Source organism: Meira miltonrushii (genome assembly GCF_003144205.1).
Source record: "Meira miltonrushii strain MCA 3882 unplaced genomic scaffold FA14scaffold_3, whole genome shotgun sequence".
NCBI lineage: Eukaryota > Fungi > Basidiomycota > Exobasidiomycetes > Exobasidiales > Brachybasidiaceae > Meira > Meira miltonrushii.
Genome location: NW_020289945.1, coordinates 218,849 through 245,809, shown reverse-complemented (window position 1 = coordinate 245,809; position 26,961 = coordinate 218,849). Strand labels below are relative to the sequence as shown.

The 26,961-nt window shown below is 43.5% G+C and overlaps 12 protein-coding genes across 12 annotated transcripts; 7 read left to right on the top strand and 5 right to left on the bottom strand.

Annotated features, from left to right (window-relative positions):
* The first annotated feature begins 190 nt into the window (after positions 1 to 190).
* On the top strand, positions 191 to 2,894 carry FA14DRAFT_59535 (Cullin-domain-containing protein). Its single transcript, XM_025502542.1, has one exon. The coding sequence runs from the start codon at positions 411 to 413 to the stop codon at positions 2,706 to 2,708; it is 2,298 nt and encodes a 765-aa protein (XP_025353533.1). The 5' UTR covers positions 191 to 410; the 3' UTR covers positions 2,709 to 2,894.
* Positions 2,895 to 2,919: 25 nt separating this feature from the next.
* On the top strand, positions 2,920 to 3,666 carry FA14DRAFT_125119 (S-adenosyl-L-methionine-dependent methyltransferase; the record flags this gene model as incomplete). The annotated part of the gene is made up of 2 exons (XM_025496684.1): positions 2,920 to 3,178; positions 3,218 to 3,666. The coding sequence occupies 2 exons, from the start codon at positions 2,920 to 2,922 to the stop codon at positions 3,664 to 3,666; spliced, it is 708 nt and encodes a 235-aa protein (XP_025353532.1).
* A 104-nt stretch (positions 3,667 to 3,770) lies between these two features.
* On the bottom strand, positions 3,771 to 5,227 carry FA14DRAFT_161186 (nitrilase). The gene has a single exon (XM_025498997.1). It carries the CDS (start codon positions 5,122 to 5,124, stop codon positions 3,997 to 3,999), a length of 1,128 nt encoding a protein of 375 aa, XP_025353531.1. The 5' UTR covers positions 5,125 to 5,227; the 3' UTR covers positions 3,771 to 3,996.
* Positions 5,228 to 5,315: 88 nt separating this feature from the next.
* Positions 5,316 to 6,423, top strand: FA14DRAFT_59520 (Arv1-domain-containing protein). The gene has a single exon (XM_025502541.1). It carries the CDS (start codon positions 5,384 to 5,386, stop codon positions 6,335 to 6,337), a length of 954 nt encoding a protein of 317 aa, XP_025353530.1. The 5' UTR covers positions 5,316 to 5,383; the 3' UTR covers positions 6,338 to 6,423.
* Positions 6,424 to 6,712: 289 nt separating this feature from the next.
* On the bottom strand, positions 6,713 to 7,078 carry FA14DRAFT_113520 (uncharacterized protein; the record flags this gene model as incomplete). The annotated part of the gene is made up of 1 exon (XM_025496016.1): positions 6,713 to 7,078. A coding segment is annotated over one exon (366 nt), but the record flags the coding sequence as incomplete, so codon positions are not given.
* A 3,356-nt stretch (positions 7,079 to 10,434) lies between these two features.
* On the bottom strand, positions 10,435 to 12,450 carry FA14DRAFT_179881 (uncharacterized protein; the record flags this gene model as incomplete). The annotated part of the gene is made up of 1 exon (XM_025500962.1): positions 10,435 to 12,450. One exon carries the CDS (start codon positions 12,448 to 12,450, stop codon positions 10,435 to 10,437), a length of 2,016 nt encoding a protein of 671 aa, XP_025353528.1.
* Positions 12,451 to 12,835: 385 nt separating this feature from the next.
* On the top strand, positions 12,836 to 14,069 carry FA14DRAFT_155923 (RNA-binding domain-containing protein; the record flags this gene model as incomplete). The annotated part of the gene is made up of 3 exons (XM_025497794.1): positions 12,836 to 12,857; positions 13,160 to 14,007; positions 14,028 to 14,069. The coding sequence occupies 3 exons, from the start codon at positions 12,836 to 12,838 to the stop codon at positions 14,067 to 14,069; spliced, it is 912 nt and encodes a 303-aa protein (XP_025353527.1).
* On the bottom strand, positions 13,976 to 16,025 carry FA14DRAFT_161184 (uncharacterized protein). Its single transcript, XM_025498996.1, has one exon. The coding sequence runs from the start codon at positions 15,972 to 15,974 to the stop codon at positions 14,439 to 14,441; it is 1,536 nt and encodes a 511-aa protein (XP_025353526.1). The 5' UTR covers positions 15,975 to 16,025; the 3' UTR covers positions 13,976 to 14,438.
* Positions 16,026 to 17,197: 1,172 nt separating this feature from the next.
* FA14DRAFT_161183 (uncharacterized protein) lies at positions 17,198 to 20,894 on the top strand. The gene has a single exon (XM_025498995.1). The coding sequence runs from the start codon at positions 17,643 to 17,645 to the stop codon at positions 20,784 to 20,786; it is 3,144 nt and encodes a 1,047-aa protein (XP_025353525.1). The 5' UTR covers positions 17,198 to 17,642; the 3' UTR covers positions 20,787 to 20,894.
* A 253-nt stretch (positions 20,895 to 21,147) lies between these two features.
* On the top strand, positions 21,148 to 22,207 carry FA14DRAFT_161182 (putative PPA1-H+-ATPase 23 kd subunit, vacuolar). Its single transcript, XM_025498994.1, has 3 exons — positions 21,148 to 21,527; positions 21,602 to 21,804; positions 21,871 to 22,207. The coding sequence occupies exons 1-3, from the start codon at positions 21,340 to 21,342 to the stop codon at positions 22,086 to 22,088; spliced, it is 609 nt and encodes a 202-aa protein (XP_025353524.1). The 5' UTR covers positions 21,148 to 21,339; the 3' UTR covers positions 22,089 to 22,207.
* Positions 22,208 to 22,429: 222 nt separating this feature from the next.
* On the top strand, positions 22,430 to 23,478 carry FA14DRAFT_59398 (putative electron transfer flavo protein beta chain). The gene has a single exon (XM_025502540.1). The coding sequence runs from the start codon at positions 22,609 to 22,611 to the stop codon at positions 23,428 to 23,430; it is 822 nt and encodes a 273-aa protein (XP_025353523.1). The 5' UTR covers positions 22,430 to 22,608; the 3' UTR covers positions 23,431 to 23,478.
* A 47-nt stretch (positions 23,479 to 23,525) lies between these two features.
* On the bottom strand, positions 23,526 to 25,118 carry FA14DRAFT_124209 (uncharacterized protein; the record flags this gene model as incomplete). Its single annotated transcript, XM_025496630.1, has 2 exons — positions 23,526 to 23,846; positions 24,198 to 25,118. The coding sequence occupies 2 exons, from the start codon at positions 25,116 to 25,118 to the stop codon at positions 23,526 to 23,528; spliced, it is 1,242 nt and encodes a 413-aa protein (XP_025353522.1).
* Between the last annotated feature and the right edge of the window lie 1,843 nt (positions 25,119 to 26,961).

Genomic DNA, 26,961 nt, shown 5'->3' with positions numbered 1-26,961 from the left:
TGTTCGCATGACAAAAGTATGATGAATACGAATGCGTACTAAGTAAGTCTTTTGGCGTTCTTATTTCGCGCTGCGCAGTGCACACCACACGCATGCCAGTAACGCGTAATGAGTGTTAATTGCCCGTACGTACCCCAAAGCACGAACCTAAGAAAGAGCAGCAAATGCATTTTGCTATTGTATTGTACATGGAGGTTGCGAATCAATTGATTTGATCGATTAGCATTTAGACACACGACCACACTCTCTTCCGAAGAGTTACACTTTTCACCTCCGTCACAACAAGGTGAGAAACGACAATTTCATTACTGGGAAGTTCATCCTGCCCAATAGGTTTTCATCCGTCTTCGTCTCACTGTGTGGCAAGCTCCTTATCAGTTTCAACAGATCAATAGAGAGAGCCGTTCAAGATGACCACAAATGGGTTCAGTGTGGCCAAACCCTCTGCCGGTTCATCCACCTTACCTCAAGCACATGATTTGCCAGGAACATGGAAATTCTTACAAGAGGGTATTGAAGTGATGATGGAAAGATGCACAGAAGGAATGTCTTACAAACGATACATGGAAATGTATACGGTAGCATACAATTATTGTACAAGCTCACGTTTGAACGGACAACAAATGAACGGTGACCATTCTTTCCGTTCAGGTGCAACTTTGATGGGTGCAGATCTCTACAATAACCTTTCTGCATACTTTCAACAACATCTGATCGCAATCCGAAAAGGTGCAGACAATCTCAGCGATGAGGCTTTGTTGAAATTCTACGCAGATCAATGGGATCAATATACAGCAGGTGCAAACTTTGTTCACAGGCTGTTTGTCTACCTCAATCGTCATTGGGTAAAAAGAGAAAAGGAAGAAGGAAGAAGGGTTTACACAGTCTATACACTGGCTTTGGTCCAGTGGAAGAAACACCTCTTCGAACACGTCAAAGCAAAGCAAAAATTGGTCAACGCTCTCCTCAAACTCATTGAAAAGCAAAGGAATAATGAAGTGATTGAAATCAGTCTTGTCAAGAAAGTAGTAGACAGTCTCGTATCCTTGGGCTTGGACGATAATGACGCCACAAAGCTCAATTTGGACGTTTACAAGGAGGAATTCGAAAAGCATTACATCACTGCTACCGAGATCTACTACAAAGCAGAAAGCGACGCTTATGTAGCATCTACCAGCGTTGTGGATTATATGCGAAAAGCTGAAAAGCGATTGAAGGAAGAAGAAGAAAGGGTGGAATTGTTCCTTCATCCTTCGACACGCAACAAATTGATCGCCGCATGCGAGAATGTCTTGATTCGCGGTCATTCACAATTATTGTGGGACGAATTCCAGCCGCTTCTTGACGCAGAGAAATCGGACGATCTCAATCGCATATATACCCTATTGAGCAGAATTCAGGGCGGGCTAGAACCGTTACGTGAGCAATTTGATGGGCAGGTCAAGAGGACAGGATTAGCAGCTGTGGAGAAGGTGGCAGGTGAAAGTGGGGAGGCTATGGATCCATCTGCATACGTGACTGCATTACTCGGCGTACACTCCAAGAATTTGAACACTGTCATAACATCGTTCCATCATGAAGCAGGTTTCTTGGCCTCTTTGGACAAGGCTTGCCGATCCTTCATGAATATCAACAAAGCAACAGGTTTGAACACTAGCAAAAGTCCTGAATTGCTTGCTAGATACACCGATAGTATGCTGAAGAAGAGTAACAAAACTGCAGACGAATCGAGCTTGGAAGATCAATTGACCCAAATTATGGTCATCTTCAAGTACATGGAGGACAAGGACGTTTTCCAGAAATTCTACTCAAAGATGTTGGCAGGTCGATTGATCAATTCCAATTCTGCTTCAGACGATGCAGAAGCCAGCATGATTGCCAAATTGAAAGAAGCTTGCGGTTACGAATACACAAGCAAGCTTCAACGTATGTTTACAGATATGGGATTGAGCAAAGAACTCAATGATACATTCAAAGAAACGCAGCAAAACAGTGGACAAGAGTCAGATATGGACTTTTACGTGTTGATCTTGGGAAGCAATTTCTGGCCTGTGACTGATTTCGATACACCCTATATCATCCCAACTGAATTTTCAGAAGCGTACAAGAGATTCGAATTGTTCTACGGTGCTAAGCATAGCGGACGAAAGTTGAAGTGGGTCTGGAGATTGAACAAGAACGAGATAAAGACCAATTATTTGTCCCAAAAATTGATCTTCCAGACAAGTGCATACCAAACAGCTATTCTGCTTCAATACAACACCACTGATGAATTGACACAAGATGAGTTGATGAAAGGTACCGGGCTGGAAGAATCGATCATCAAGCCGATCCTCGCCTTGCTCACAAGGGCCAAGGTTCTCTTGAACGATGGATCGACATACAAGCTCAACAAAGATTTCAAGTCAAAGAAATTGCGCGTAAATCTCAACTTGCCTGTGAAATCGGAACAGAAAGCAGAGTCGAATGATGTGATGAAAAACGTTGATGAAGATCGCAAGCTGTTGTTACAAGCAACGATTGTACGAATCATGAAAGCACGTAAGCAATTAAGACACGCTCAACTTATACAAGAAGTCGTTCAACAAGTTCAATCACGCTTTCAGCCAAAGATTCCTGATATCAAAAAAGCAATCGATCATCTATTAGACAAAGAATACATCGAACGTGTTGAAGATCAAAAAGATCTTTACAATTATTTGGCATAAAAGGAGATGATAAACGCTTGTCCCGTCCCCATTCAATGTACTTTACTACGAATTACCATGAATATCATCCATCATGAGAGAATGATTTCCGGACTTTGCGCTGCTTAATTCCGACGCCACGGATTTTAAAGGGAAATGACTCGACGCTAGTGTGGAAAGTGATGATTGTGGAGAGATATGGTGATACTCTCCTTACTGTGATCACAAAAAGATGACTGAGTATGCTGAAGGGTCATTCAATGTGTCTGAGTATCTTTCAAAAAGGCCTCAATATCCTGAAAAGATCTATGATTTAATAATCGACTACCATAAACACGGCAACACACAAACTCTTTTGGATTTAGGTTGCGGTCCAGGTCAGGGTAGCTGGCCATTTTTGGGAATATTTGATAATGTGATCGGTGTTGATCCGGGAGAAGGAATGATAAAGCATGCACGACAGGCATACGAACAGATAGCCAAGGACAGAAGTGCCAAAGGAGAAAAGGTAGCCTCGGCAAATTATCAAGTATGTGCGGTTGAATCACTAGATTCGCTTAAAGTTCCTGAACGATCCGTTGATTTAGCAATCGCTGCAACGGCGGCACATTGGTTTGACATGCAGAGGACATATGCACATTTGTCTAAACTGGTAAAAAGCGGTGGCACGGTCGCTTTTTGGACGTATGATCTGGCTTATCCAAAGTATCATAGTTCAACAGCCGAAATGGTTTCACGTTTTGCCTATGAAGACATGGCGCAGTACGTTGATCTTCAAGGCTGTAAACGAATTCAAAGTCTTTACAAAGAACTTGATCAGCCTCCAGCAAATGAATGGGAAGACGTTCGTCATTTCGCTTATCCAAACTTTGGCGTTAATAAGAACTATATCCCGGTCTTGGAGAAAGAGTTACCTGCACACCTTTCGTCAGTCGAAGGGACAGAGTGGGACTGGGATTTGCATACCGATGTAAGTTGAAGGTAGTCATACTTTTAGTCTGCACACACTAATCATCTTCCCACCCAACAATTCAGACCACCACCTCTTGGAATGATTTAGCAGCTGCAAAACGAACGAATTCGAGCTATTTCAATTGGCGTAAAGAGCATCCAAATGTTCCTGCAGAGAAAGATATTGCAGCTCGACAAGTTTCTGCTCTTCGCGATCAAGTACTATCGGACAGAAGTGAAGGGATCGGATGCGAAGCAGGCCAAAGTGACGATCAAGTACGGCTCATGAGGCCGATGGGTTTGTTATTGATGCGTAAACGCTGATGTATTGGTACAAAATGTGTAGAATATGTATGTTTTATGCTGTTGAAATGTCTGCATAAACGTCAAATCTTCGTTGACGAGATGTAGGAACAAATGTTCGTGCTTCTTCTATTTGACTTCCTTCGATCTGCAAGGAAAGCACGGACTCCTTCTCGTCTAGCGATTTGATCACTTTGCCCCATGGATCAACAACCATTGAGAATCCATAAGATGGGTATGCTTTATCCGGCCCTTCGATCTCTGCTTGTGAAGGTCGTGCGGGAGAACAAGAGACGATGTACATCTGATTATCTGTTGCCCTTCCTCTTTGCAATGGTTCCCATGATCTTGGTCCAGTAGTCGTATTGAATGCTCCTGGGTAAATCATCGCTCCCGCGCCAAGTCTGGCTGCAACGGTGGTCATTTCGGGGAATCGCAAATCATAACAAATCGCAAGGCCAAATCGACCCAAAGAACATTCAAAGACGGTAATACGATCTCCAGCAGTGAGCGTTTTACTCTCTTGGAATGTCATCTTGCCGGGAATATCGATATCGAATAAATGCAGCTTTCTATGCAGAGAAATTAGGCGTCCCTGTTCATCAAATACACTGGCGGTATTGTAAAGCTTACCCGTCTTGCCATCTCGCTCAGGAATACTTCCTCCGACCAGAACAATGCCAAGCTCTTTGGCCATCTGACTCATCATTTTGATTGTTTCGCTTGGGGAATTTGCAACATTAACACCTTTTCCGTTCAAGCCATCTACAGTCCAACGCTGAACCAGCTCTTCCTGCTGCTGACGAGCGATGTCCTTTTCATCTTCACCGTTTGAGACACGGTGTGCAGCATCTGCAATTGTAGATGTGCTCTTCTTCCCTAAAGGAGTCTTTACTTTCTCGTACAAGCCACCGAAATCCTCTGCATACGTATCGAAATAATGAACGCCATAAGGACTATTCCAACACTCGGGAAGGACGACCATTCGATTATTCTTTCCGGAAGATTGTTTTTTGACCGCATCAAAGATTGATTTGCGTGCATGTTCGAGATTTTTTGCCTTGTCTTTTGATGTCTGTCCTAATTGAATCAGTGTTAGATCGATTGGGTCTTTTGATATGTGTACCGGTAATCCGATCGAATGGAATACCGGTGCTTTTTCGTTTGAGGCTGTGGTTGACATCTTGGAGATAAGCTGAGTAGCAGTAGGAGAGCGTACAAAAGATGAAGTAGTGCAATGTATGCTCCTTGTGAATGAGAGCAACAGCATATAGTATGGTGATCGTTGGCAGGATAAAGGTTGAACGAGGAAGAGATCCTCATGATGGCCCATGCATTTTACGATCAACACTTAGCGCGTTCGGAAAAGGATGCCCTCCAAGAATTCTTTCACCTTTTCCCTTCTCTCTTCCCCTTCCATTGTGCTCAAATGGCAATGAAGGATGCCCATCTGCGTGCATTGTAGCACGCCAACGCAAGCTTTGTACGTCTCATACGGGCCTCAACATCTGATCTGCACAAAATGCAAAGCATGTGGTGCATTTGCAGATCCATATGTGGAACATGAAGCGATTATAGTGGTAATCGATTTAATTCTCGTCAAACCAAGGGCTTATCGACATCTTTTGTTCAATCGTAAAGATGTATTTGCTCAAGATGATACGAGAAAGAAAGTCAAGGAGTCACCAGCGACAACTGAAAGAAAGGCCTGGCTCTTACTTGCCCGACACTTTCTCGCTTTGCTATTGGTCGATGCCTATTTGAGATGGTTCTACCTATGCAGAGATCACAACACTTCTTTGCAGGAGAGCATGTCAGGCGATCTAAGCACCCGCTTGTTGGTTCTTTGGTCGTACTTTAATATCTTATGGTCAACTTGTACAACAATGCTTACATTGCATACGGTCGTGCTTCTGTGGGCAACAGTGTACCATCGAGCTGTACGTTGGATCGCACAGCGACAGACAGACTCATCAAGAAGCAAGATTGATCAAAATGAGTTACAACGCTTCAAGATGCATTTGATACCCAATGCATTACTTCTCTCAAGTTTGACACCTACCTTTTTGCTCTGTCTTTTGTTACTTTGGCAACCTCTCTCACATTCTTCCGAAGATCAAAAGCAACCAGGGGAATGGCAATGGAACGAAGCAAGTATCGATTGGGCAATCCGAAGTTTGGTAAGCGGTTTGAGTGCTGGCGTTGGCTTGGGGGTTGTCTTGCCATTACAAAGAACAAAAGTGGGTGCATTGATGGCCACCACAATCCTGATGATCGGATGGTACTTGCAATTCGTTGTAAGTCAAAAGCTTGGAATGCCTTTCCATAGCGGCGTTGGCGTACTGCAAAGTGATGAAGGGCAGATAGCTGCAAAGCTGTATTGTCTTGCGAACTGATCATTCGCCTATACCCGATCATATCAATCAATCATTTATGATTCTCATTGCGGCGGTCATGTGTGTATAATACAAATGTGTGTGCAGGTACTTTTAATACATGGTACAACAGAAACGATGAGCGATAAAGAAATACAAAGAAAAAGACTATCAGAACAATTGTGGTGATGATCATACCTGATTGGCAACATCAGACGATAGTCCAGGATTTTGTACAACCTCTTCAACACTCTCAGCACCTCCAATTTCCACATCATCCGCTTCTCCTTGCTTTTCATCATTCAAATCGTTTCCTGTCGTTGCTGAACCGCTCCCCTCCTCCTCTTTCTTCTTCGCTTTCATCTGTAGCTTCTCTTGTTCTCTTTTCTCGTTTATCGGCTGATACTCGGCTATCAAGCTTTCTATTATGCCTTTCCAATATTCTCGAAGAGCCAGTGCCTCCTCCGATTTCCATGCCAGATGATTCTCATCCTTTGACGGAATCACGTCATCTTTGAACGCTTTTGGATCGGAAAAGAATCGTTCAAATGCATGCAAGAGATACAATCCGCAATCTGCCCAATTTGGTTGACGTGGCATAGCAACATCAATTGAATTCAGCTCGATCTTTCTTGTATCGATCGCACTCTTCAAATTGTGCTTATCGGCATACTCGTAAGCCAAATAATGCTTCATCGAAGTCTTGACGGGAGTGTGCTTTTGTTGTAAGGAATCAAAGATGCAAACGGTTGCTTCCTCGTTCAACTGCTTTCGCCATGTCTCCGAGCGTTCTTGCGATAGGTTAATGGATGATCTCTGGCTATTTGACAAATCAAAATGCATCACTGGCGAAGTTGCGCCGCTTCTGCGAGTAGAGCGACGAAGAAACTCAGGTGATACTCGACCTGCATTCTCCGGAGAATGTTTAGGTGAGCTTTTGCCGTAGAATGACCCAGTCGCTATCTTGTCGGATCCTTGCCGTGATTGCTGAGAAGATATCGTTATCCGACTCCTTTTTGACGCTTCATCTTCGTCCTGTGAGAAAGACTGGCCTGGTGTAAATGGAGTACCGAGCGCACGCTTTTCGCCTCCTCCGATTAGATTACCGCCGCCTCTATTCGATATTGCGTCCGAATCATCGTCAATCTGGACACTTTGAGCGTTTGTACGCTGATCCATAACAGGAATCATTCTACTGTCCCCATCTCCATCGATTTCCGGCGTATGCTGATGTTGAGCGCTGATATCGCTGGCAAAAATGTCATCATCGCGGGAGATTTCATTCTCCATGACTGGCTCAGCACCAGACCTAGGAGAAGATCTGGCGGAGTTGTATTCAGATCCTGCCGCTTCCTCCTTTTCGCTTTCTCCGCCTTTTCGTATTTCTTCAGGAATAGCAAAGAGCGGATTGACAACAATGGCCAAATACCAATGCAAGTTTTCATTGATCGGAACGACGAGGTACTTTTTCTTGAAAAGCTCTGCCTTTCGTGTCCATTTCTTTACCAATTCATATCCCACTGTGCGATCACTTCTTTTCTCGTTGAGCCGATTGTAAAAGAAAGACGAAAAGACAAAAATTTCTTTGTGTAAATCAGCATCCCTTTGTCGAATTGATTCCAAAAGATATTTCAACCCGAAATCAATCATTGTATCGTTCAAAAACTCTCCAGGATCCAAACGATCAAAGTCTGACTGCAGAACGGTAACGTAACCAGAAGATGAGTTATGGAAAGGATAGTTCAGCAGCTTCTTGTTCGGATCAAGAACCTTTTTTGGGGATGGCGATTTAGTCAGAGAGTCTTTTCGTTCTGCAGTCTCTCTTCGATTGGGAGTGTACTCAGCATCGTCGTATTGCTTCACACCTCGCACATCCGATGTTCGTTGGGATTGTCTTGTTACGAATGGATCGCGGGGTGTTGTGACTGATGGTCTGGGTTTAGGCCGAGCGCGTTGAGTAGCTTCACTGGTCTTAATTGATGAAGTAGACGGACTTTGCTCTTCTACCCTTGAAGTCAGATGCTTCAGTTTCCTGAGAGAGGCCTCGATTTTCATTGCTCCGTTATTATCCAGACTTTGGAGCGTCCTATCTCTCAGTTTAGTAAGTTGTCTACGGAGATTGTTCCAATTATGCTCTTCTACGGAATCGGCATGAATCGCATCCAGAACAATGTGATTGCCGCCATGCACTGCTCCGAACCCAATCATGTCATCTAAGACACGCTTGACATTTTCGGCAGAAGTCGAATCTTCAACAAGCTTTATTTGTAGAAATCTGTGTGGTTCATGAAGCATGGAGGCGGAATCTTTGCTTGCGGTCAAGCTCTCACAATCGACAAAGTCGATCACAATCGTGTGCGCCTTAAGACCGTTGCTATCTTCCTGCCAACCAATCTCAATTGAATCTTTGAATGGCCTCCATTCGACAATTGGACTGATATGAGACCCAATGTAGCCATCTGGAATGAACGCAATCCTTCGCAGCTTCAATTTGATCGGCTTTTCAATTCTGCCAGCCGACTTCGACGAGTTCCCGAGACCCGAATTGAAAAATCTATTGTCGTGATCTTTAGTCTTTTGTACAAGTCTTGGATTTATCATGCTTTGTGTTTGTCCGTTTTTGTTCTTCATTCGAGCCGCAAATCCAGGTACTTTTTGTTCATCTGAAGACTGAGCTATATGGAAGCTTTTCTCGTTGAGTAGATTATGACTTACTGGAGATACTGGAACATCTTGTTGACGTGGCACAATTTGCTCCCCCACTGAATTTGTTCGAACGTGGTGCTGAGCGTGACCGTTGACAGGAGAATGTTCCCTGCCATTACTTTCAACATTTTCATGTCCCCGGACCGCAGATCGTATCTCATCCATTTCCATATCACCAGCTGTGGTGAGGCTTTCAGCAGGTGATCGACTTGACGATGTGTCCTGCTCTTTGCCTTTTCCAGTGACAGTAGTTTGGTCCTGAGGCAATTGTGACGAGGATGGTTGATCAATAATCTTTGTTTCATCATCGTCTGAATCGTCAAGTACGATTGGTTCTTCTTGCTTCTTCGAAACAGACCTCGTCTTCCTTTGAGTTGGCGAGGAAACAGAGGCATGTACAATCTTCCCAGTGTTGGCCGATGCATTTCGATATTGCGCTTGATGAGTCAGAGTAGTACCTCTGGTCGAGGTAGATGGTGAAGTGTTCTCTATTTCCATCTGCAAAGGCTTTTTCTTTTGCGCCGGTGGTACGCCTGAAGAAAAGTGTGACACTGAACGTATGCTTGTTGAAGTTGGAGATGGTTTTGTGCTCCTTGCTATCTCTTGACTTCGAATTTTCTGATTCAACACCAAGCTTCTCCCTCCACTCGAGGATCGCCCACCATTATTCGAAGCAGATGATGAAGATGGTTTATCGAGAGTATCCCTACCAGGCTGAAATCCTTGTGGAATAAATGGTGATCGATTGTTTCGATTTTGTCGATGAGAGGTGTACGGTTGTTCCCTTTCTGGTATGGCTATAGGATTGCCTTTTGGAGTTTGAGGTGAATAGCGTTCCTTATGCCCGGACATGATGTTTCTCACTGATTACCTTTTAGCAGCTCAACAGGTTTTGACACCAATCCAACATACATACTCAGCTTTGACGCAATTGTCCTACAATCATACTTGCATTCCTTTTCCAATTTTGTCCTTTTTATCCAGTGATCAGCTGCCTTGACAATCTAAAGATCAGATGTGAATGTATGCCACACTTTTTGCCCAATGATGGTGTTGAATAAAGGACAACCGGCGCAATTGCAATCGTCCGCATGAATGAATGATTGCAAAGTGAGTGAGCGAGTTTGGTTCATAATTTCACGCCTTTCGACGCGTTGATATCCCCCGTTCACATAAGAAAAGTGTTGTTCAATCTTTTTTTGTACGCGTCCTATTCAAAGTGAATGAGGTGGAGAAGCAATCGTGCTTGTCTGTGTGTAAGAAGTGGGTATTGAATAGGAAAACATGATCATAAAGGCTACAGGGAAAAATATACAAGAATCAAGTAAGAACAAAGAGGAGGGAAGAATGGAAAAAGTAAGAATACAGATATGGAAGGGGGACTATAAAGAGAAGCACCACATGACCACGCATCATTTTCTTTTACCATGCCATGCATGCATGGCTCGCTTTTGCGTTCTCCTAAAAGCTTTCATCGATCGTTTCATTTGATGTTCTGAACGCTTTTTGTGTCTGTGCAGTGTCGTCTTGAAGTCACGTTTACCACCTTTTGCCCCTGGTTTGGCAAGTTTGTACGTCGATGCAATAGCTTTGAGCTTGTCATATGCCTCTTTAGCCTTTGCAGAAAGTTTGGCTGGATAGTGATGGAAGTTCATAGATGCATGTTGCAGCTCAATTAGCTGTATAAAAGCTTCGTTCAATTTAGCATTTGGTTTGGCCTGACGGAGAAAGTGATTTGCATTCTGCTTTGAGCTCTCCGTGAAGCGATGAACTTCTTTGCCGAATTTTGTCAATTTACGGTATGCTTTGCGATACGATTTCCCTAGATCAATTTGCAGCTTCTCCATCTCATCATGGAAGATCATACTCATCTTCACGTATGCTTTCATCATTTCCAGCGTCCATGCTTCCCACGTCTTTTGAAGCGCATTCATCATTTGCTTGGAGCGTGGATGGAACTCTTTCCAAACATTTGCTGCTTCCGTTTGGATCATCTTTGCTTCTTTTGACACAGCAGCAGAGAAAGTAGCGAGCGTGTCACCGGTGATTCCATCAAAAAGAGTCGACCATTGCTTGTGCAAACCATTCATAAGAGTCTTTGCAGCACGCGAAGGTCTTTGAATTCGGGCAAGTGGGTCAATTTTAGTAAGATAAAATGCAGATGTATGCTTCAGATGTGAGACGTCAACCGTGGATACTTTTGCAGGCGTAGACAAGAACCATTCAGCTGCTTTGGACGAGTAAGTGGTATCCGTTTGGAAGACCATAATCTCGCTGTTCCCTTTCTTTGCCAAAGTCAAATCTTTTGAAATTTGTCTTGCCGCGGATTGTTTTGCCTTTCTTTTGACGGATGCTGCATCTCTTGTCGTGGTTACTAGAACACCAGGACTGCACTTCGCACTGCCACTAAACGGTGACGCCTTTCCAACCACAATCAATCCTTTGCTTGCTTTTGAAGAGATGACCGAAAGAGACTTGTTCAATTGAGCGAAAGGAGTAGTCGTGGGCTGCTCAGTGTTGGTAGCCAGCTTGCTTAGATTTGCTCGATTGTTGAGCAATGCAGGTGGGTTTGTGCGCCAGACTGGCATTACACCTGATGCCAACAAAACGACAAGGAGACTGACCATCGCGCGAAATGCTTTGCTTGCCAACAACGTTCGATCGATCTTGAATGGAAATCCAGCTGGAGGAGTAGGAATGGTGGGAGGAGAAGGGATGACGACCGCTTCATTCTTTTCTATTGGGAATTCCACAGATGGTTGCAACGGTGTTTCTTCTGTGCTATGAAGGCTAGATGCGTCTGCACCCACGGCATCCGTGAGAGTCGTACGATCTTCCATCTCATTCTCGTCGTCTGCGTTACCGCCACTGCTTGGAGAATAGCGTTCAGGCACCTTTTCTTGAATGAATGTGGAATCTGGATCAGTGACTTGCTGAAATGAACTGTCTAGAGGGTCGGGAAATCTGAGTAAGCTAGATGAAGTTGATGAATTGATCAAATCTGAATTCTTCAAAGTTGTCAATGAATTTCGAGAAGGTAGAATTTCGCTGTCATCCAGTCCGCCTCTGGTTAACAGTTCTTGATCAGCAGTGTTGTTCCATTCGCCAAATTGTGATGATTGTATGCTTGAAACTCCAACAGATCTATTCATCATTCCTGAAGCTGAAAAGGTGGACCCGCGATTGGCCAAATCGTCAAAGCTTTCGGTCAATTCATTTCCCAATACATCCTCGTCATCATCGGTGATTTCACCTCTTTCAGATCTTGGAGCATCCACCAATTCAAAGTCTTCATCTCCATCCAAGCTTGACAGATCGCTCATATCCGTTGGAAATGATGTAGTCGTTCTTGAAGATGCTGATAGCGTTGGTGATAGAGCTCTCCCGCCAAAGTCAGATGGCACGGGAGAGAAACGTGGACTTGTCATGATGTTGATGGTGTTGCAGTCAAAATGACAGAGGTGTTCCTTTGTTGCTTTATCGAGCGTGCTGAGTCCAATCAATGAAGAATAGCTATAGCTGATTGGTATAAGTGCCAAATGAATGTGCACTTTACCTCAGCTCAGCCCGTTTTAACAAGGGCAAGTGAAGGTTAACAAGTAACAACAATGAGGAGTGTGCTCTCTCTCTCTCCCATTAGTGTGCAATTACCCTGAATCCCTGATTATACTTTTTTTTTTGGCGTGCACGGCCTTAATTGTGTTTATTGAAGTGAGTGGAATTATGACTTGCTGTGTAACTCCAAGCATAGAATGCATTTTATTTGAGACTAACAAGCACACAGGTGCACTGCCTACAATCCACTTTCTAACAATGTCGGCGTTAAGAAGAGGGGGTGCGTGCGGTCACATGAAGCATGCAATTTAAATCTGCATGCATGTTTAGGAACCCGATGTTCGAATGCTTCCCAGCTCATCACCACCATTGGCGGAAACTTCATGGCAAATGTTGTGCCCAGACGCTTCTAATTACAGCCGGAGAAGATTATGAGCGTTCTTTTGGAGACGTCCTTGGGCGATTTAGTGGTAGATTTGGATGTGGAGCAATGTCCAAAGACTTGCGAAAATTTTCTCAAACTTTGCAAGACGTACAAATACAATTATCTTACCTTTTTCTCAATACAAAAGAACTTTTTAGCACAGACTGGTGATCCAACAAATACCGGTAAAGGAGGTCAATCGATATGGTCTCAATTGAATCCTTCTTCCGACGCATACTCTTCCGTCCCATACTTCTTCCCCGAACGGCATCCATCACGCAAGCATGAAAGGCGAGGTACGCTGAGTATGGCATGTCGCAGGCTTCGCCCTGAAGATGAGGATAGCTTGGTTGCTGGCAGTCAATTCTTTGTTACTTTGTCCGACGATATCGAGTATCTGGACGATAAACATGCACCTTTTGGACGTATTGTTGAAGGAGATGAAAAGGATGGCACGCTTGACAAGATGAATGCGGCGTTTGTGGATAAGGATATGCGGCCATTACAAGATATTCGTATTCAGCAAGTTGTTGTCTTGGATGACCCATTTGACGATCCGAAAGGCTTGCATATTCCCTCTCGAACACCTTCACCCACTCCTGAACAAATGGCTGCTATCGGACTAGACGCAACAGCTGCTCTAAACGAAGACGAAAATCGACCGGCAGAAGAAGTGGAAGAAGAAAGAAGACGAAAAGATCGAGAAGCGGCTGCACTTACACTTGAGATGGTTGGAGATTTACCCTTTGCAGAAATACGTCCGCCCGAAAACATCTTGTTCGTATGCAAGCTTAATCCAGTCACAAGAAGTGAAGATTTAGAATTGATCTTTTCACGTTTTGGTCAAATCTTAAGCTGTGAAGTGATAAAAGACAAAAAGACAGGGGATAGTTTGCAATATGCTTTTATCGAATTCGATCAACGTAAATCGGCTGAACAGGCTTATTTTAAGATGCAAAATGTTCTGGTGGACGATCGTAGAATTTGGGTGGATTTCTCGCAAAGTGTCAGCAAATTATCCAACAGTTGGAATTCAAGCAGAACCCAAGGAAAAGTGCTGAAAGTTAAGGAAGGATCAAGAGATAGCCAGCACGGTAGTCGAGGTCATCATACCGAAAGTAGAAGTTCTGACAGCAGGCGTCATCATTCAGGAAGCGATCGTTCATACGAGAAGGATTCGCATCGTTCTTACTCTGACAGGCACTCCGATGATCGACATCGACGGGAGTCTAGCAGACGGGACGAAGCAAGACATGATCAACATCGATATCGTGAAGACAATTCTTACGCAAAGCCTCGCGACGAGCATCGTCATTCATCCCATCGGGATCGAAACCGTGATCGCGAGAGAAGTCCACGAAGAAGTAGTACAAAAGAGCGGTATTAAAAATGTGTATATTATTGTACAATTAGCAATATAGAGCATGATGTAAAGTTCTATTCTGCAAACTTTGCTTTCACTTGCGTTCCATTAGGGGTATTCGAAACTTCTTCTTCCTCCTTTACCCTTGAGATGTTTTCTTCCTGCCCTTCTTCGCCGATACTAACTTGTTCGTTACTGCCACCCTGATCAGCCACAAGGGCTCTCAATTCGTCTTCAAATGCTTGCGCTTCCATCTGTTCTCCATCATTTCGTTCATCCCAACGTTCAAACTCTGTGCTATACCCACGTCGCAGAGCCAGAGCTTTCGTACAATAAAACATAGACTTCTTTCCCCATTCACCCGCTGTTGAAGGTCGAAATTGCGTATAAAGTTCATAGGCTTTCGCATGCAATAGATCTGGTCCTGGAACTTCGACCGCTTCTGCATCGGTAAGCTCATATTTCATCTTTGGCACAGATGGGTTGACGAACGAATCTGCTAAAAGACTCAAAGATCCGATCACGAGGGGCAATGTTTGATACATCGATTTACGCATATAGTTGAAGGCTTGATCAGGTCCGATCACTTCACCTTTGCTTATCCCACGCCATTCTTGTGTTTGTCCAAGCTTGATCAGTGGGATCTTTACACCCATCAATTCAAAGTGTGGCTGATTGGAACTGATCTTGCTCAGAGCTTTATCTTGTTCTGATGCAGGTATTATACCCAACGATACTCCACGAGCGGTTGAAGTTGTATTCACATAACAATGTGCCAAACTGAGTGCTTCACGTCTTTCAAATCCAAGCCTTTCCAAAACGAGTGTTGACCAAACAGTCATGATAGGTGCCCTATTCACATAGACGTACCTTCCTTTCAATGAGTCTTCTTCCAATACTTCATTGAATACGTAATCCACTTGATCTCCTCCTTCTCCAGGTTCATTCTTCGGTGCGACAACATTGCCATATTCACGTGAAAGGGCTTCATCGTCCATAGCCTTCCTTCGCTTTGATGCTTGATTTGCTTTCGATGGTGAAGATCCAGAAAGAGAAGAAGCGATTTGATCAGACGTTCTCTTTCCCTTTCCCGCTTCTTTAGCCGTTGCACTCGTGATTACAGAATCCGAATTACTCAATTGTCGTACACCAAACGCAATCAAGATTTTGTGTCTGTCCAATTCGCTCTTGATCCCTGCATCTACTAAAACTGGTCCGTTGAGATGTGATAGCCTTTCTTGTGTGTTCAACTGTGCTCGAACCAGTTTACCGGCTAATGGGATTGCTTCTTTTACTGAAAATGCAGCAGAGCCCAATGCTGAATTCACCAATGATTTCAATATGGCAGGTAGTGGAATAGGGACATTGGCTATATCGTCATTTTGATGTACCTGCCTGCTTTTCTGTATACTTTGCTTTTGGTTTGAATCTGATTTCGCCTTTATTCCATCTTCGTTGCCCAGAACCGACGAAGAGGAAGAACTGCGAGACGCATCCGCTCTGGCTCTAGCGAACAATTCAGCAGCCCGATCAGCGTGTGATTCGGGTGTCTTCTCGAATTCCTTTCTATTGTTCTCGCTCCGGAAAGAGGATGATTTACGAGGTGGCATCTTGTTATTCAAACATAGCAAGTATATGAGTTGAAAGTTAAGCACTTTACTGTTGGAAGTGAAAGTGAAAGCGAGAAGGAGGTGAAGTTGTCAAGAATTAATTTACACGCTAAATGCAAGCAAGCGTGTAGATTACTAAGCAGGCACTCGCATATAAGATACAATGTGTCCTCTCTCTACTCATGAGTCAAGGTGTCTTATCTCTTTACCTTCCCTACCTCTTCGTATATTTGAAGGTCATACCAGATAAGATGTTGCTTACATTTCCCTCTTCAATACAGTGTGCATAAGTAGCGATTGCATTGAAAGTACCTTCTTCCTGCTCACTGCTTTCTTGCAGCATTTGTATTGGACAAAATCTCTTCTGTTGCTTTTCATCAAAAGTCCTTTGGTCACACAACCGTACCAAGCAGCACACCAACGAATCAAGATAGCTGTTATGCTGGCAAGACCTTTACTCCGGGAAGATTGTTGAGCCGGACTTGTTTGGACAAAACTGATCTTTAATATGAATTGTTAGTTAGCAGAGCTGCACTATTGGCTGGGAGATAGATGAAGAGTCAGAGGGGCAAAGTAGTCCAAGAAAGCTCGTTGTACAGTACATAGTGTTCTCCACTTTGAGAAAATGAAAGGGAAGCCAAAATAAAGAGACACAAATTCTATCTAGTACCAGATTGACGAATGTGTCATGTTTGACTCGGCTAAAGAAAGTTGCATGTTTACTTCCAGCCTATACAACGGACCTTTTGCGTCACTCTGCTTTAAATGACACCTATCCAAATCCATGGAAGCTGTCATATTGAGTTTTATCTTTTGTGTTAAAGCAATTACCGTTGTTGATACAATACAAACCACTTTCACACCGTTAGTGTACATACTATGATATCCGTAAGTAGAATTTAGTTGACCCTGTACGGAGATATTTGGTTTTCTTTTGGTCGTTCATGAGTAGAGTAGGTCTTCCGTCTGTTTAATTCACGGGGAGAATTCTCTTGTTTTGAAATAGGCCTCGGACTTGCGCGTTCATTTGCAGCTAAGCCTGCATATTGCTTGTTACTTTTTTGTTCTGCTCAGCCGGCGCTTCTCCCCTTGCACGCCCGACGATGGTAAAAGATCTTCGCAGCAGCAGCAAGCCACTTTGCTCGTCCTCTCATTGCAATAAAAAGGTAAGTTTTCCGACCGCGCGGTTATGCGATCTAGCATATCCGTAGAAATATGGCATTTCAATCAAATGAGAAAAGAAATAAGGAACCAAATTAAATTAACTTTACACATTTCTCCATTCATCTTGTTTTCTTCTCATCCTTGACCATCATCATTTCCATCAAAATGCCATCTGATGGTAAAAGAATGATACGCGTTTAAATCCGAAAAAGAAGGACCACTCCGTACGACAGACACACTTCTATGCCAAAAGCACATCAATCACCCATTCGATTTTGACTTTCGGTTATCACGCTAAAACGACAGTGTGTGTGTGTGCTCAGCCCTTTGTCTCCGTGGGGATTCCTCTTAAAAAGAGCAAAAGAGTGGCTGGCTGGCTGGCTGGAAGAGAGAGGACGTTTGACCGCATTTGTGCAAATTGATTGATCCGCATAACGCAGGGCAAGAACATAAATTAGTGAAATTATATACGCGTCCAAAGCAAACCCAGCGTATCAACAGAGGATGGCCGAATTTGATCCAAATAGCAGCAGCCTACCGGGTGGTGGTAGTTTGGATGAAAATACGATTCAAGAAGGAAATACGCAACCGATCATTGTTACCACGCCTGTTGGACAAAGTCCTTTTCACGATTCAATCACTCACCAACAACATCAACATCCATCCCCTTATGCATCCTTGCAACCATCAGATGCTACGATAGGTTTAGGTGTATTAACAAGTGCAAATAATAGTCCAGCTTTATCGGCTTCTTCACCTCATCCATACACGCCTTCCAATACAGCTGGATTTGGAGATCATACAGCAAACGAAACAAGAGGCACTTCATCTTCATCATCCTCTTCTTCAACAGCAACAGGTGCATCATCACTTGAACCACAGACAAGCTTTCATCCTTCACAACACAACTCTCCATCACTGTCAGCAGCATATGCAAGCAATCAAGGAGAAGAGCCACAACATTACTCTCAATTAGTAGCATCCCAAAGTGAACATCCAATCACCTTCCAACAGGAACAACAGTCACAACAACCTCCTTTTCGCAGATCAATAGCCAGTGGTCAATTTATCGTTAATCGAGCCCAACATCAACCACAATTTCAGGCTCAATCACAACCACAAATTTCCACTTTCGTTCATCAAAATCCTACCGATCAGCTCACACCAAGATTCGGCTCTGCATTTTCGCGTGCCAGCACAGGTCAAATACACACAGGCCTTCCCTATCCGTACCCTGGTGCATCTATCCCCCCTGCCAGTTCAAATAGCTCTTGGCTGCAAAGCGATCCTACACGATTGTATCAATCAGTTCCCGCTCCTTCTTCTCAATTTGGACATTATCATCATTCACCTTTTCATCCTCCTACGCCTTCATCCTTCATGAGCGCAAACGATCAAGCTGCGCATATGTTGCAAAGAGGTGCAAGTGCAGGCACAACAAGTGGATATCAATGTCCAAATTGCGGAAAAACATTTGCTCGAGATGATCTGTTACGTAGGCATTTAGCCAGAGAAGCAAGAGCGGCTGCTCAACCTTCGCTGGATAGACAAAAGAGCTGTTATGAATGTGCACGTAGCAAAGCAAGATGTGATTTAGAGGTACCATCTTGCGGAAGATGTAGAACACGAGGAAAGACGTGCGTTTATGGTGCTAGAAGTGGAAATCCAAACGTACGCAAAACTGTTCGTTCAACTTCGCAGGAGTATGCAAGTGGAATAGCGGGAGCAGGACCATCGCAATGGGCTGGACCTTTACCGGCGGATGGTTCACAATGGCCTTCTGCTGGTATTACTGTACCTTCTAATGCACCACATTATCCTTTTCCCAAAAACGAAGGATCGGAAGACTATGAAAGTGACGATAGCCGAAATTGGTCAGACTCTTACCAACAGTTCAGAGGAGATAGAACGCTATCTTCATCATCCAGTAACACGAACGACTCGTTTGACTATGGAAACAATAACGCCGATCAGCAGGCTGGCTATGCGATGAATTATGCCGATCAGACACCATATCTGATAGGCCCTTCAACCAGCATGGGAGGTAGATTGGCAGCAGGTGGAATCGATACGTCTGTACCGCGTATAAGGGCTGAGGATGATGAACAAACACCTATCAGTCAGGCAATGAATGCGGTAATGGGACCGCCACAAATCACGCCTATGCGAGGACAAACGTCAAACAATAATTGGCCGGGAGCAATACCGAATGCACCAAATTCAAGACCAGAAGTGCCGCGCCTTTTGACAGGAGCTCGAATGCCAAGACCTGCTGAAGCTGGCCAAGCGAGTGCAAGACCTTTGTTTAGCGCCCAATTGGATTTGTCTGGATGGCTTGAAGAGCCGGTAATTCCTTCGCCTCTTTATAGAATGGGACCGAGTCTCTCTGCTTTGGGGTCGAATGCTCAATCTTTCACTTTACCAACGCCAACCCTTGCTTCTCAGGCTGGTAATCAGTTATTGTCAACAGCATTGCTACCAGCACCGTCAAATGCCAGTCAATCACAAAGTGCTGATACAGTGATGGGAGCAAACAATACGAACACATCAAGTTCAAAACCATCGTCCGCTTCTGAACATGCACAAGTTGCAGCACGAAATTGGTGGGCAGCCGGACCGAGTGAACGAACTTCGATTGATTCGCAAGAAGTTGCACAAGCATGTGCGGGGCACTTTACCTTGTATCCTGCTTTGATGGTCTTGCCTGATGCAACATCACCCGTTCCACCACTTTTTCATCGACCTTGGCTTGCCAATACACGATTACAAACGCCTGCTTCATTAGCACAAGTACGGGTTGCTTTGGCAGCTTATCATGTTCGATTACCGGCAAGTGAAGGAATGGTTTGGGAAATGATTAAAGCACAAGCAAAAGCGATTGTTGCATCGTATGACGCTCTTGTTCAATCGAGTGATATGGAGGTATTTTCCAGTACGGCAGCTTTATGGTTCTTGGTCATCCTTTTGTTGATGTCCACTGATCCGGCAACTGGACAATGCGTTGATGAAGGTTTGACGGATTCATGTTTGGTAGGTTTGTCTCATTTATCGTATTTGTTGCAGAAACGTGTTCAAGCTTTAGAGCAAGTTCATATCGAACAAAGACAGGCAAATGGAGCCGCTTCGCCCTCTTTCATCGATTGGGGATTCTTGGAAACGATGCGAAGGACGTTGTTTGCTTGTTATGCTTTGTTTGTCTTACAACGGTTCAGGGCCACATCACCCGAACTTCAATCACGTCTTGCGGGCGTGGAATTGGTGATGGATATCAAGCTTCCTGCTACTGCGTCTGAATTCGAAGCTGGAAATGAATTGGAATGGAGAGCAGCACAGCACGTAAAAATTACGGATGATCAAGGGATCGCTTTGGGCGGTGCATTGACGATGAGAGAATTATTAACAGCACGATCAGCAGCACAACAACAACAATGGCAAAGGCAAGCATCAAAGGCTGATCAAAACAAAGAAAAGAATGACAGTAGTGAAAATTCTTCTTCTTCCACCACTGTCAATTCAGATGAAGAAACAAAATCTCCGATAACGGAAGAACGCAGAAAACAAATGTTGGCATATTTTGATCGACATGATGATTTTACAAATGTTTGTTTAACTGTCACTTTTGCACTTGATGCACGTATTTTACCATAGAACACTTTACCTGTCTCATTCGTTTTTATTATTATTATTGGTTGTATTATTGATGTAAACAATTTGTACATTTTTTATCTGTTGTGCTTTTAAGATATTCTTCTCACATCATTTTCTTTTTGCGTGGAGGCGTGCTGATTTAGCTGCAGAGGCTATCTGAAGACTCTCGACTCAAATTTCATCTGGTTCGTGCCAACGTCAATACGCTATTCATTTCTCCTTCTAAACTTCTCAATGATGAGGAGCACTTGTTCTCAAGCCCAGGTCCGCATCACGTGCTGACGAGCAAAGTGGCACGGACGCGCTATTGAACCAAATGGTACTCCTATGACTGACGCTTGCCTCATCTGTAAGCTGTGTTAGTTATACCTACGTTCTCAGCCATCTTTCTGATTCACCTTCATTCGAGATCGTCATTTGGTGTGGACATATCATCAGCATTCGAGCAATCACTCTGACTTGGCAAGATACAAGCTAGAAGGCATACTATTGATTCGACTGTTAGCAGAGACGCCAGATTGCATCACTCCTCCCGTCTAACACATCTTTCACAATGGGTCCTTTGCTGTATGCAGGTGGACTGGTGTCCACTGGGATCTCAACTGTGATCCTTTATATGCTTTTGACGGGTACCATATATTCCTTTAACTTGTTCAGATTCTTAGAGGAAACAAGTCCTTATGCATGGGCTTTGCTTGGTATAGGAATGTGTATCGGATTAAGTGTGATCGGAGCGGGATGGTGAGTAAGAAGTGTTACACTGAAGAGGAGAAATAGAGATTGACTGACTGATTCTTTCTTTTGCTCATTCACAGGGGAATCTTTATCACTGGTGCATCTATATTGGGAGCAGGTGTTCGTGCACCACGTATCACAACCAAGAATTTGATCAGTATCATCTTCTGTGAAGTTGTTGCAATTTATGGGGTGATTATGGCAATCGTCTTTTCAGCGAACATCAGTGGCAATTTGGAAGGAGGCCCAGATGGACTATGGAAGCCAGACAACTACTATACAGGTGAGTATATCGAAGAGCGGACGAAGTATGGAATCGAGACTGATTGTTTTTTTTTTCTCCCTCCAGGTTTCTGTCTCTTTTGGGCAGGATTAACGGTCGGACTATGCAATCTATGTTGCGGTGTTGCTGTCGGAATTACTGGTGCTAATGCAGCTGTTGCAGATGCGGCAGATTCACAACTGTTTGTCAAGATTTTAGTCGTGGAAGTGTTTAGCAGTATTTTGGGACTGTTTGGACTGATCGTCGGTCTAATCATGACTGGAAGCGTGACAGAATTCAAGTGATTCACTGTTGAATAAGGACCATTTTAGCAACCTGCTGCAGACTTTCCACTGGATCGATCAATATATACAACTGTAAATACTCAATGCAATGTTTCACCTACACATATTATGATGAGAGACAAAACTAAGGCTCGAGGCTGAGCATCCCGGAGAATCAGGCTCTCTCAATAGGCAGAGCATAGCATATATAGTTGTTGGAGTCGTTGTGTCTTTATAGCCTTGATGCAATTCATCAGGATGTCATTCCAAAGAAGTGATTCAGAAGAATGATATAATCATTTCCTAAAGAACGTTTACTTAAGCAGCACAACTCGCGCTTTCAAAGCTGCACCCCTCATTCGGTGCGCTTTAAGTGTTGCGCGGTCAACTCGGGTAAAAATGCTACCGTTGTGTGCGTGTGTGCGTGTATTGACGGGAGGAAGGGAAGGAAACGGCTAACAATCTGATTGCATCACCGAACTTGACTCCACTACATTCCTTTCTCACCACCACATCTTCCTCCTACTACACAAAACACACAATGAGGCCAACACTAGTAAACAACTTGCGTGTCCTTGTACCCGTTAAACGTACCATCGATTATGCAGTCAAGATTCGTGTTGCTTCTGATGGCAAAGGAGTGGATACGAATGTGAAACATGCAATGAATCCATTCGATGAAATCGCAGTGGAAGAAGCCGTAAGATTACGTGAAAAACACAAAGATGCAATCACAAAAATTACTGCAGTTTCTGCTGGACCTGCAAAGACTGCCGATGTTTTACGTACTGCTTTGGCAATGGGAGCAGATGATGCAATTCACGTTGAAATTCCTGATAATTCTTTGGGAGGACCACTAGAACCTTTGGGCGTTTCAAAAATCTTGAAAGCGGTGATTGATAAAGAAAATGAAAAAGAGGAAATCGGTTTGATCATCATGGGTAAACAAGCAATCGATGATGATGCATCACAAACAGGTCAAATGTTAGCCGCAATTTTGGATTGGCCACAAGCTACATTTGCATCAAAGATGGAATTTAAAGGTAAACTGGAAAAAGGTGAAAAAGTTCAAGTTACACGTGAAGTTGATGGAGGTTTGGCAGTCGTTGAGACTTCTTTGCCTTTTGTTTTGACGACCGATTTACGTTTGAACGAACCACGTTATGCATCTTTGCCTAACATTATGAAAGCAAAGAAGAAGCCATTCCAAAAGCTCACTTTGAAAGATCTTGGTTTAGAAGATGCTGCTAAGCCTCGATTGGAGACTATCAAAGTACAAGAACCACCAAAGAGAGAAGGAGGTGCAAAGGTTGAATCAGTTGATGAACTCGTCAGCAAACTCAAAGAGGCTGGTCGCATTTGAACATTATCTGATTTAAGCAAATCACACCCACACATTCACACAAGCTATACTTAGTTGTACATTGAATATAATATATTGATAAAAGTACAAAATGACTAAACTTCTTGACCGCCGTATTCATCATCTTCATTCTCATCAGCCGCGTTAAGAGAAGCATCGGCGTGAATTGTTTCATCTTCTTCCTCTCCGTAAGCCTCATCGTACTCGATGGTACCGTTCGCATGATTGCCATTGACGCCATTTGTCATCAATTCATCCTCATTAACCTCGTTCTGGGCCAGTTCCTTTGCACGCATGTTGGCACTACTTTTGATCCAATCACGCATATACAAACATCCTTCCGCATTCACAGGTCCACCAGCAGAGCAAAAGTCAAATACGGGACAATGAGCACAAGGCACTTCGATCCAGCCAGTCTCTAGACGGATCTGTCTAACGGCTCTGTAAACGAATACACTGCCAGCAGACGATTCAGCGCTCATAACCACATCATCATCATCATCCTCCTCTTCTGAATCCTCCGAATCGCTTCGTAGAGAGATGGACTTGGAAGACGAATCGTTCTTGCGCTTACGTTTCTCTTTCTTTCTTTTGTCTTCGCGATCTCGACTAGAGTGACGAGAAGATTTGCTAGATTTACTCTTGCTGGAACTACGTCGATCGCTCTTGCTACTCTTGCGCTTGCGTTTTCGTCGATCGTCTTCGCTCGATTCGGATCCGCTAGAGCTTCCGTCTTCGTTCGAGCTATCATCGTCTGAGCTTCCAACAGCGCTTCCTTCGCTGCTCTCGTCTGAATATCCATCACGCTTGCCCTTTGACGTCCATTCATCATCATCGTCATTGCCTCCTCTTCGAAAGTGTGGAATCTTTTCAACCTTTCCATCGTATACCAAAACATCCAATAGGCTCTGAACGTTTTCCACCTGTAAATCTGTATCGGTGATACCGGCTTTTTTGAGAAATTGCAAGCATGTAATAGCAGTTGGAAGGGAATTGATATGGGAAGCCGGGTATATAGGTCTTTCGGATGGATCGCTTGATTCATCACGTTTGCCAGGCCAGGTTTTTGATGCGATGAATTGGTACAAGACTGTGCATAATTGATCGATAAAGACGGTATCCAATTCGTTATCCGTATACCAAGGACCACCGGATAATTCGACCGAAGGCGTTAGGCTTGAGAGCATATAAATCTTTCTTGTTGGAAATTTGACAGATTTGACAGCTTTGATTAATTGTTTGCTCTCTAGCGATTTCAAAGCACGTTGCATAATCGTTTGATGAAGATTTGCACGTAATTTGAGTTGCTTTGTCCATATACCTTCATTGCCTGCCACACGAATGAAAGAATATATGATACCTTCATCGTGATCTAGCTGACCCATAGTGCTTGCTTCGCTTTTGCTAAAAGCAATATAATGTAAACCACCATTATGATCTTGTTTTGCGCTCAATAAACTTTTTGATAATAAAGAATTGATACTCTCTAGTAACTCCTTCACTTCAATATCCTCAAGAAGATTTTGCAACTTTTCATTACTGATTGTTTGACCATTTTGACGTTGAATTAATTGCCAAATTCGTTTTTCATTGGAAGTTAATTGACCTTTTTTCTCTCTACTTCCACCACCACTGCTAGAGCGTGATTTTGGCTTCCTTGAAGAAGAGCCAGAAGGAGAGGAAGGCATTTTGACACTCTCTCACAATTGCTGTGGGATGTCTGCTTGCCCTTCGATTATCTCAACATTCGAGTTTGGAGTTAAGGAGGGAGATACTGACTTGTTTGCCAGGCAAGTAGCAGATGAAGAAGAAAGCCAACAGTCATAAATGAAAGTCAATCCTGTAATCTTCCTTGCAGCAACGCGTAGCTCATCTTAAAAATTAAGTTGTAAAATAAGCACGTGGAGGCAGGCAGTGTAAATCAGATTATGTAAGCACCTAGTCTTGTTTATATAATGTAGATGGCCACATATGCTAGTATAAGATCAACCATTTTAGACAATTGATCACAGGAACAAATATTCACACAAATGCTCAGCTTGTATATCAATCAACACAGCATAAATCGTCATAGAACACGGTATGAGGTCAACCCGTTTGCGATACGCGTTTTAAAATCGAATCGCAATTGTCGATCATTTGAGCTTTGTGGCTGTTAAATTTTGTGCTTTTATCATAAGATTGTTAAGTCTGGTTCTCTTAGCGCATACAAAAATGTATACGCCGACGTGAAGTGCATCGGCCGAAACCTGGGTTGAGGGTTAAAGAACGCATGGCAACTGACGCCAATTTGTGTGTGTGTGTGTTTAAGCCCGGAGTTTTACCAGCCGATACACATGTGTGTATTGAAGGCTACAGAGTTGAAGTAGAAAAACAAGACATGCCGGACTTACGCGCATACCGTTTTAACTCAAGAAAGGCACTTTACCTGGCAGAAGCGGTTGGATAATGCTCATACACCCTACTTGCATGGGACAAAATTTGATATACAACAGCCAAACCTTGATTGCGGTCCTTTGATTCAAAATAATTTCATCCCTTCACTTACAACCTCTTACCCATCCTTCTTCACTCGAATCAGCACTTCGAAGTTGACCTTTCTAGGCGCTTCTTGCGTTTCAAAAGTGTGCGTTTTAAACGCCACCCCGCTTTTGCTCATCTTTTGGGCTGCGGATCAATACAACTAAACAAAATCATATCAATTACATATTCAAGTTCCACACTTTGAATTTTTCACACGCCATCTCTCAAAAGAGGACCACAATACTAGATTAACGGAGTTGGAACGTTTCTTTTCATTTGCATTCATCCCACTCTCACTCTGAATAAGAGCAGAACTAATAACGGTGGCACACGATTGGCACATCTGATTGCATTTCAAGTTGTCAGGCAGGATCGGATTAATTGAACAGCTCAACACAGGAAACGTTCCCGGACGATCATTTGCCAAGCATTTCTTCAGGAGATCATTTCCACATAGCATCTCTTTCTTGCACCACTCCTATTCAAGATCGACAACTTTTGCACTACAATATGAGTATTTGCAGAGATCAGTAAAGCGACATACCAACGTATTCCCAGGGCTTCACAGCAGAAGCATAACAACATTCAATAACAAACACTGCATTTCATTTCAACCCAAACCCTGCATATACCCTCAATTAGAAATTGTTCAAGATGGCACAACAAAGCACCAACGAAGCATCTGCTACAAATGGATCCCCATCCAAGCAGGATACTTCTCCACCTTCAATCACCGCCACTTTGCAAAACGGCACATCCAGTACTGATCGTTTGTTCCGTCCATTGACAAGTATGATGGCAGCTTATGCTTCTTCAAACAATAATGAGACACAATGTGATCGTGAACGGTTAGCAAAGGAAATGCTGTCCGACAGCGAAACAGAATCAAATCTCTCACGACCTCCTTCACCTGATCGATTACACTTTCCAAAACGTCGATTAGGTGGAATGCAAAGTCGTGATAATTCAATGGTCAAACATCCTTCGCAAAATTTGGAATTGGTACGT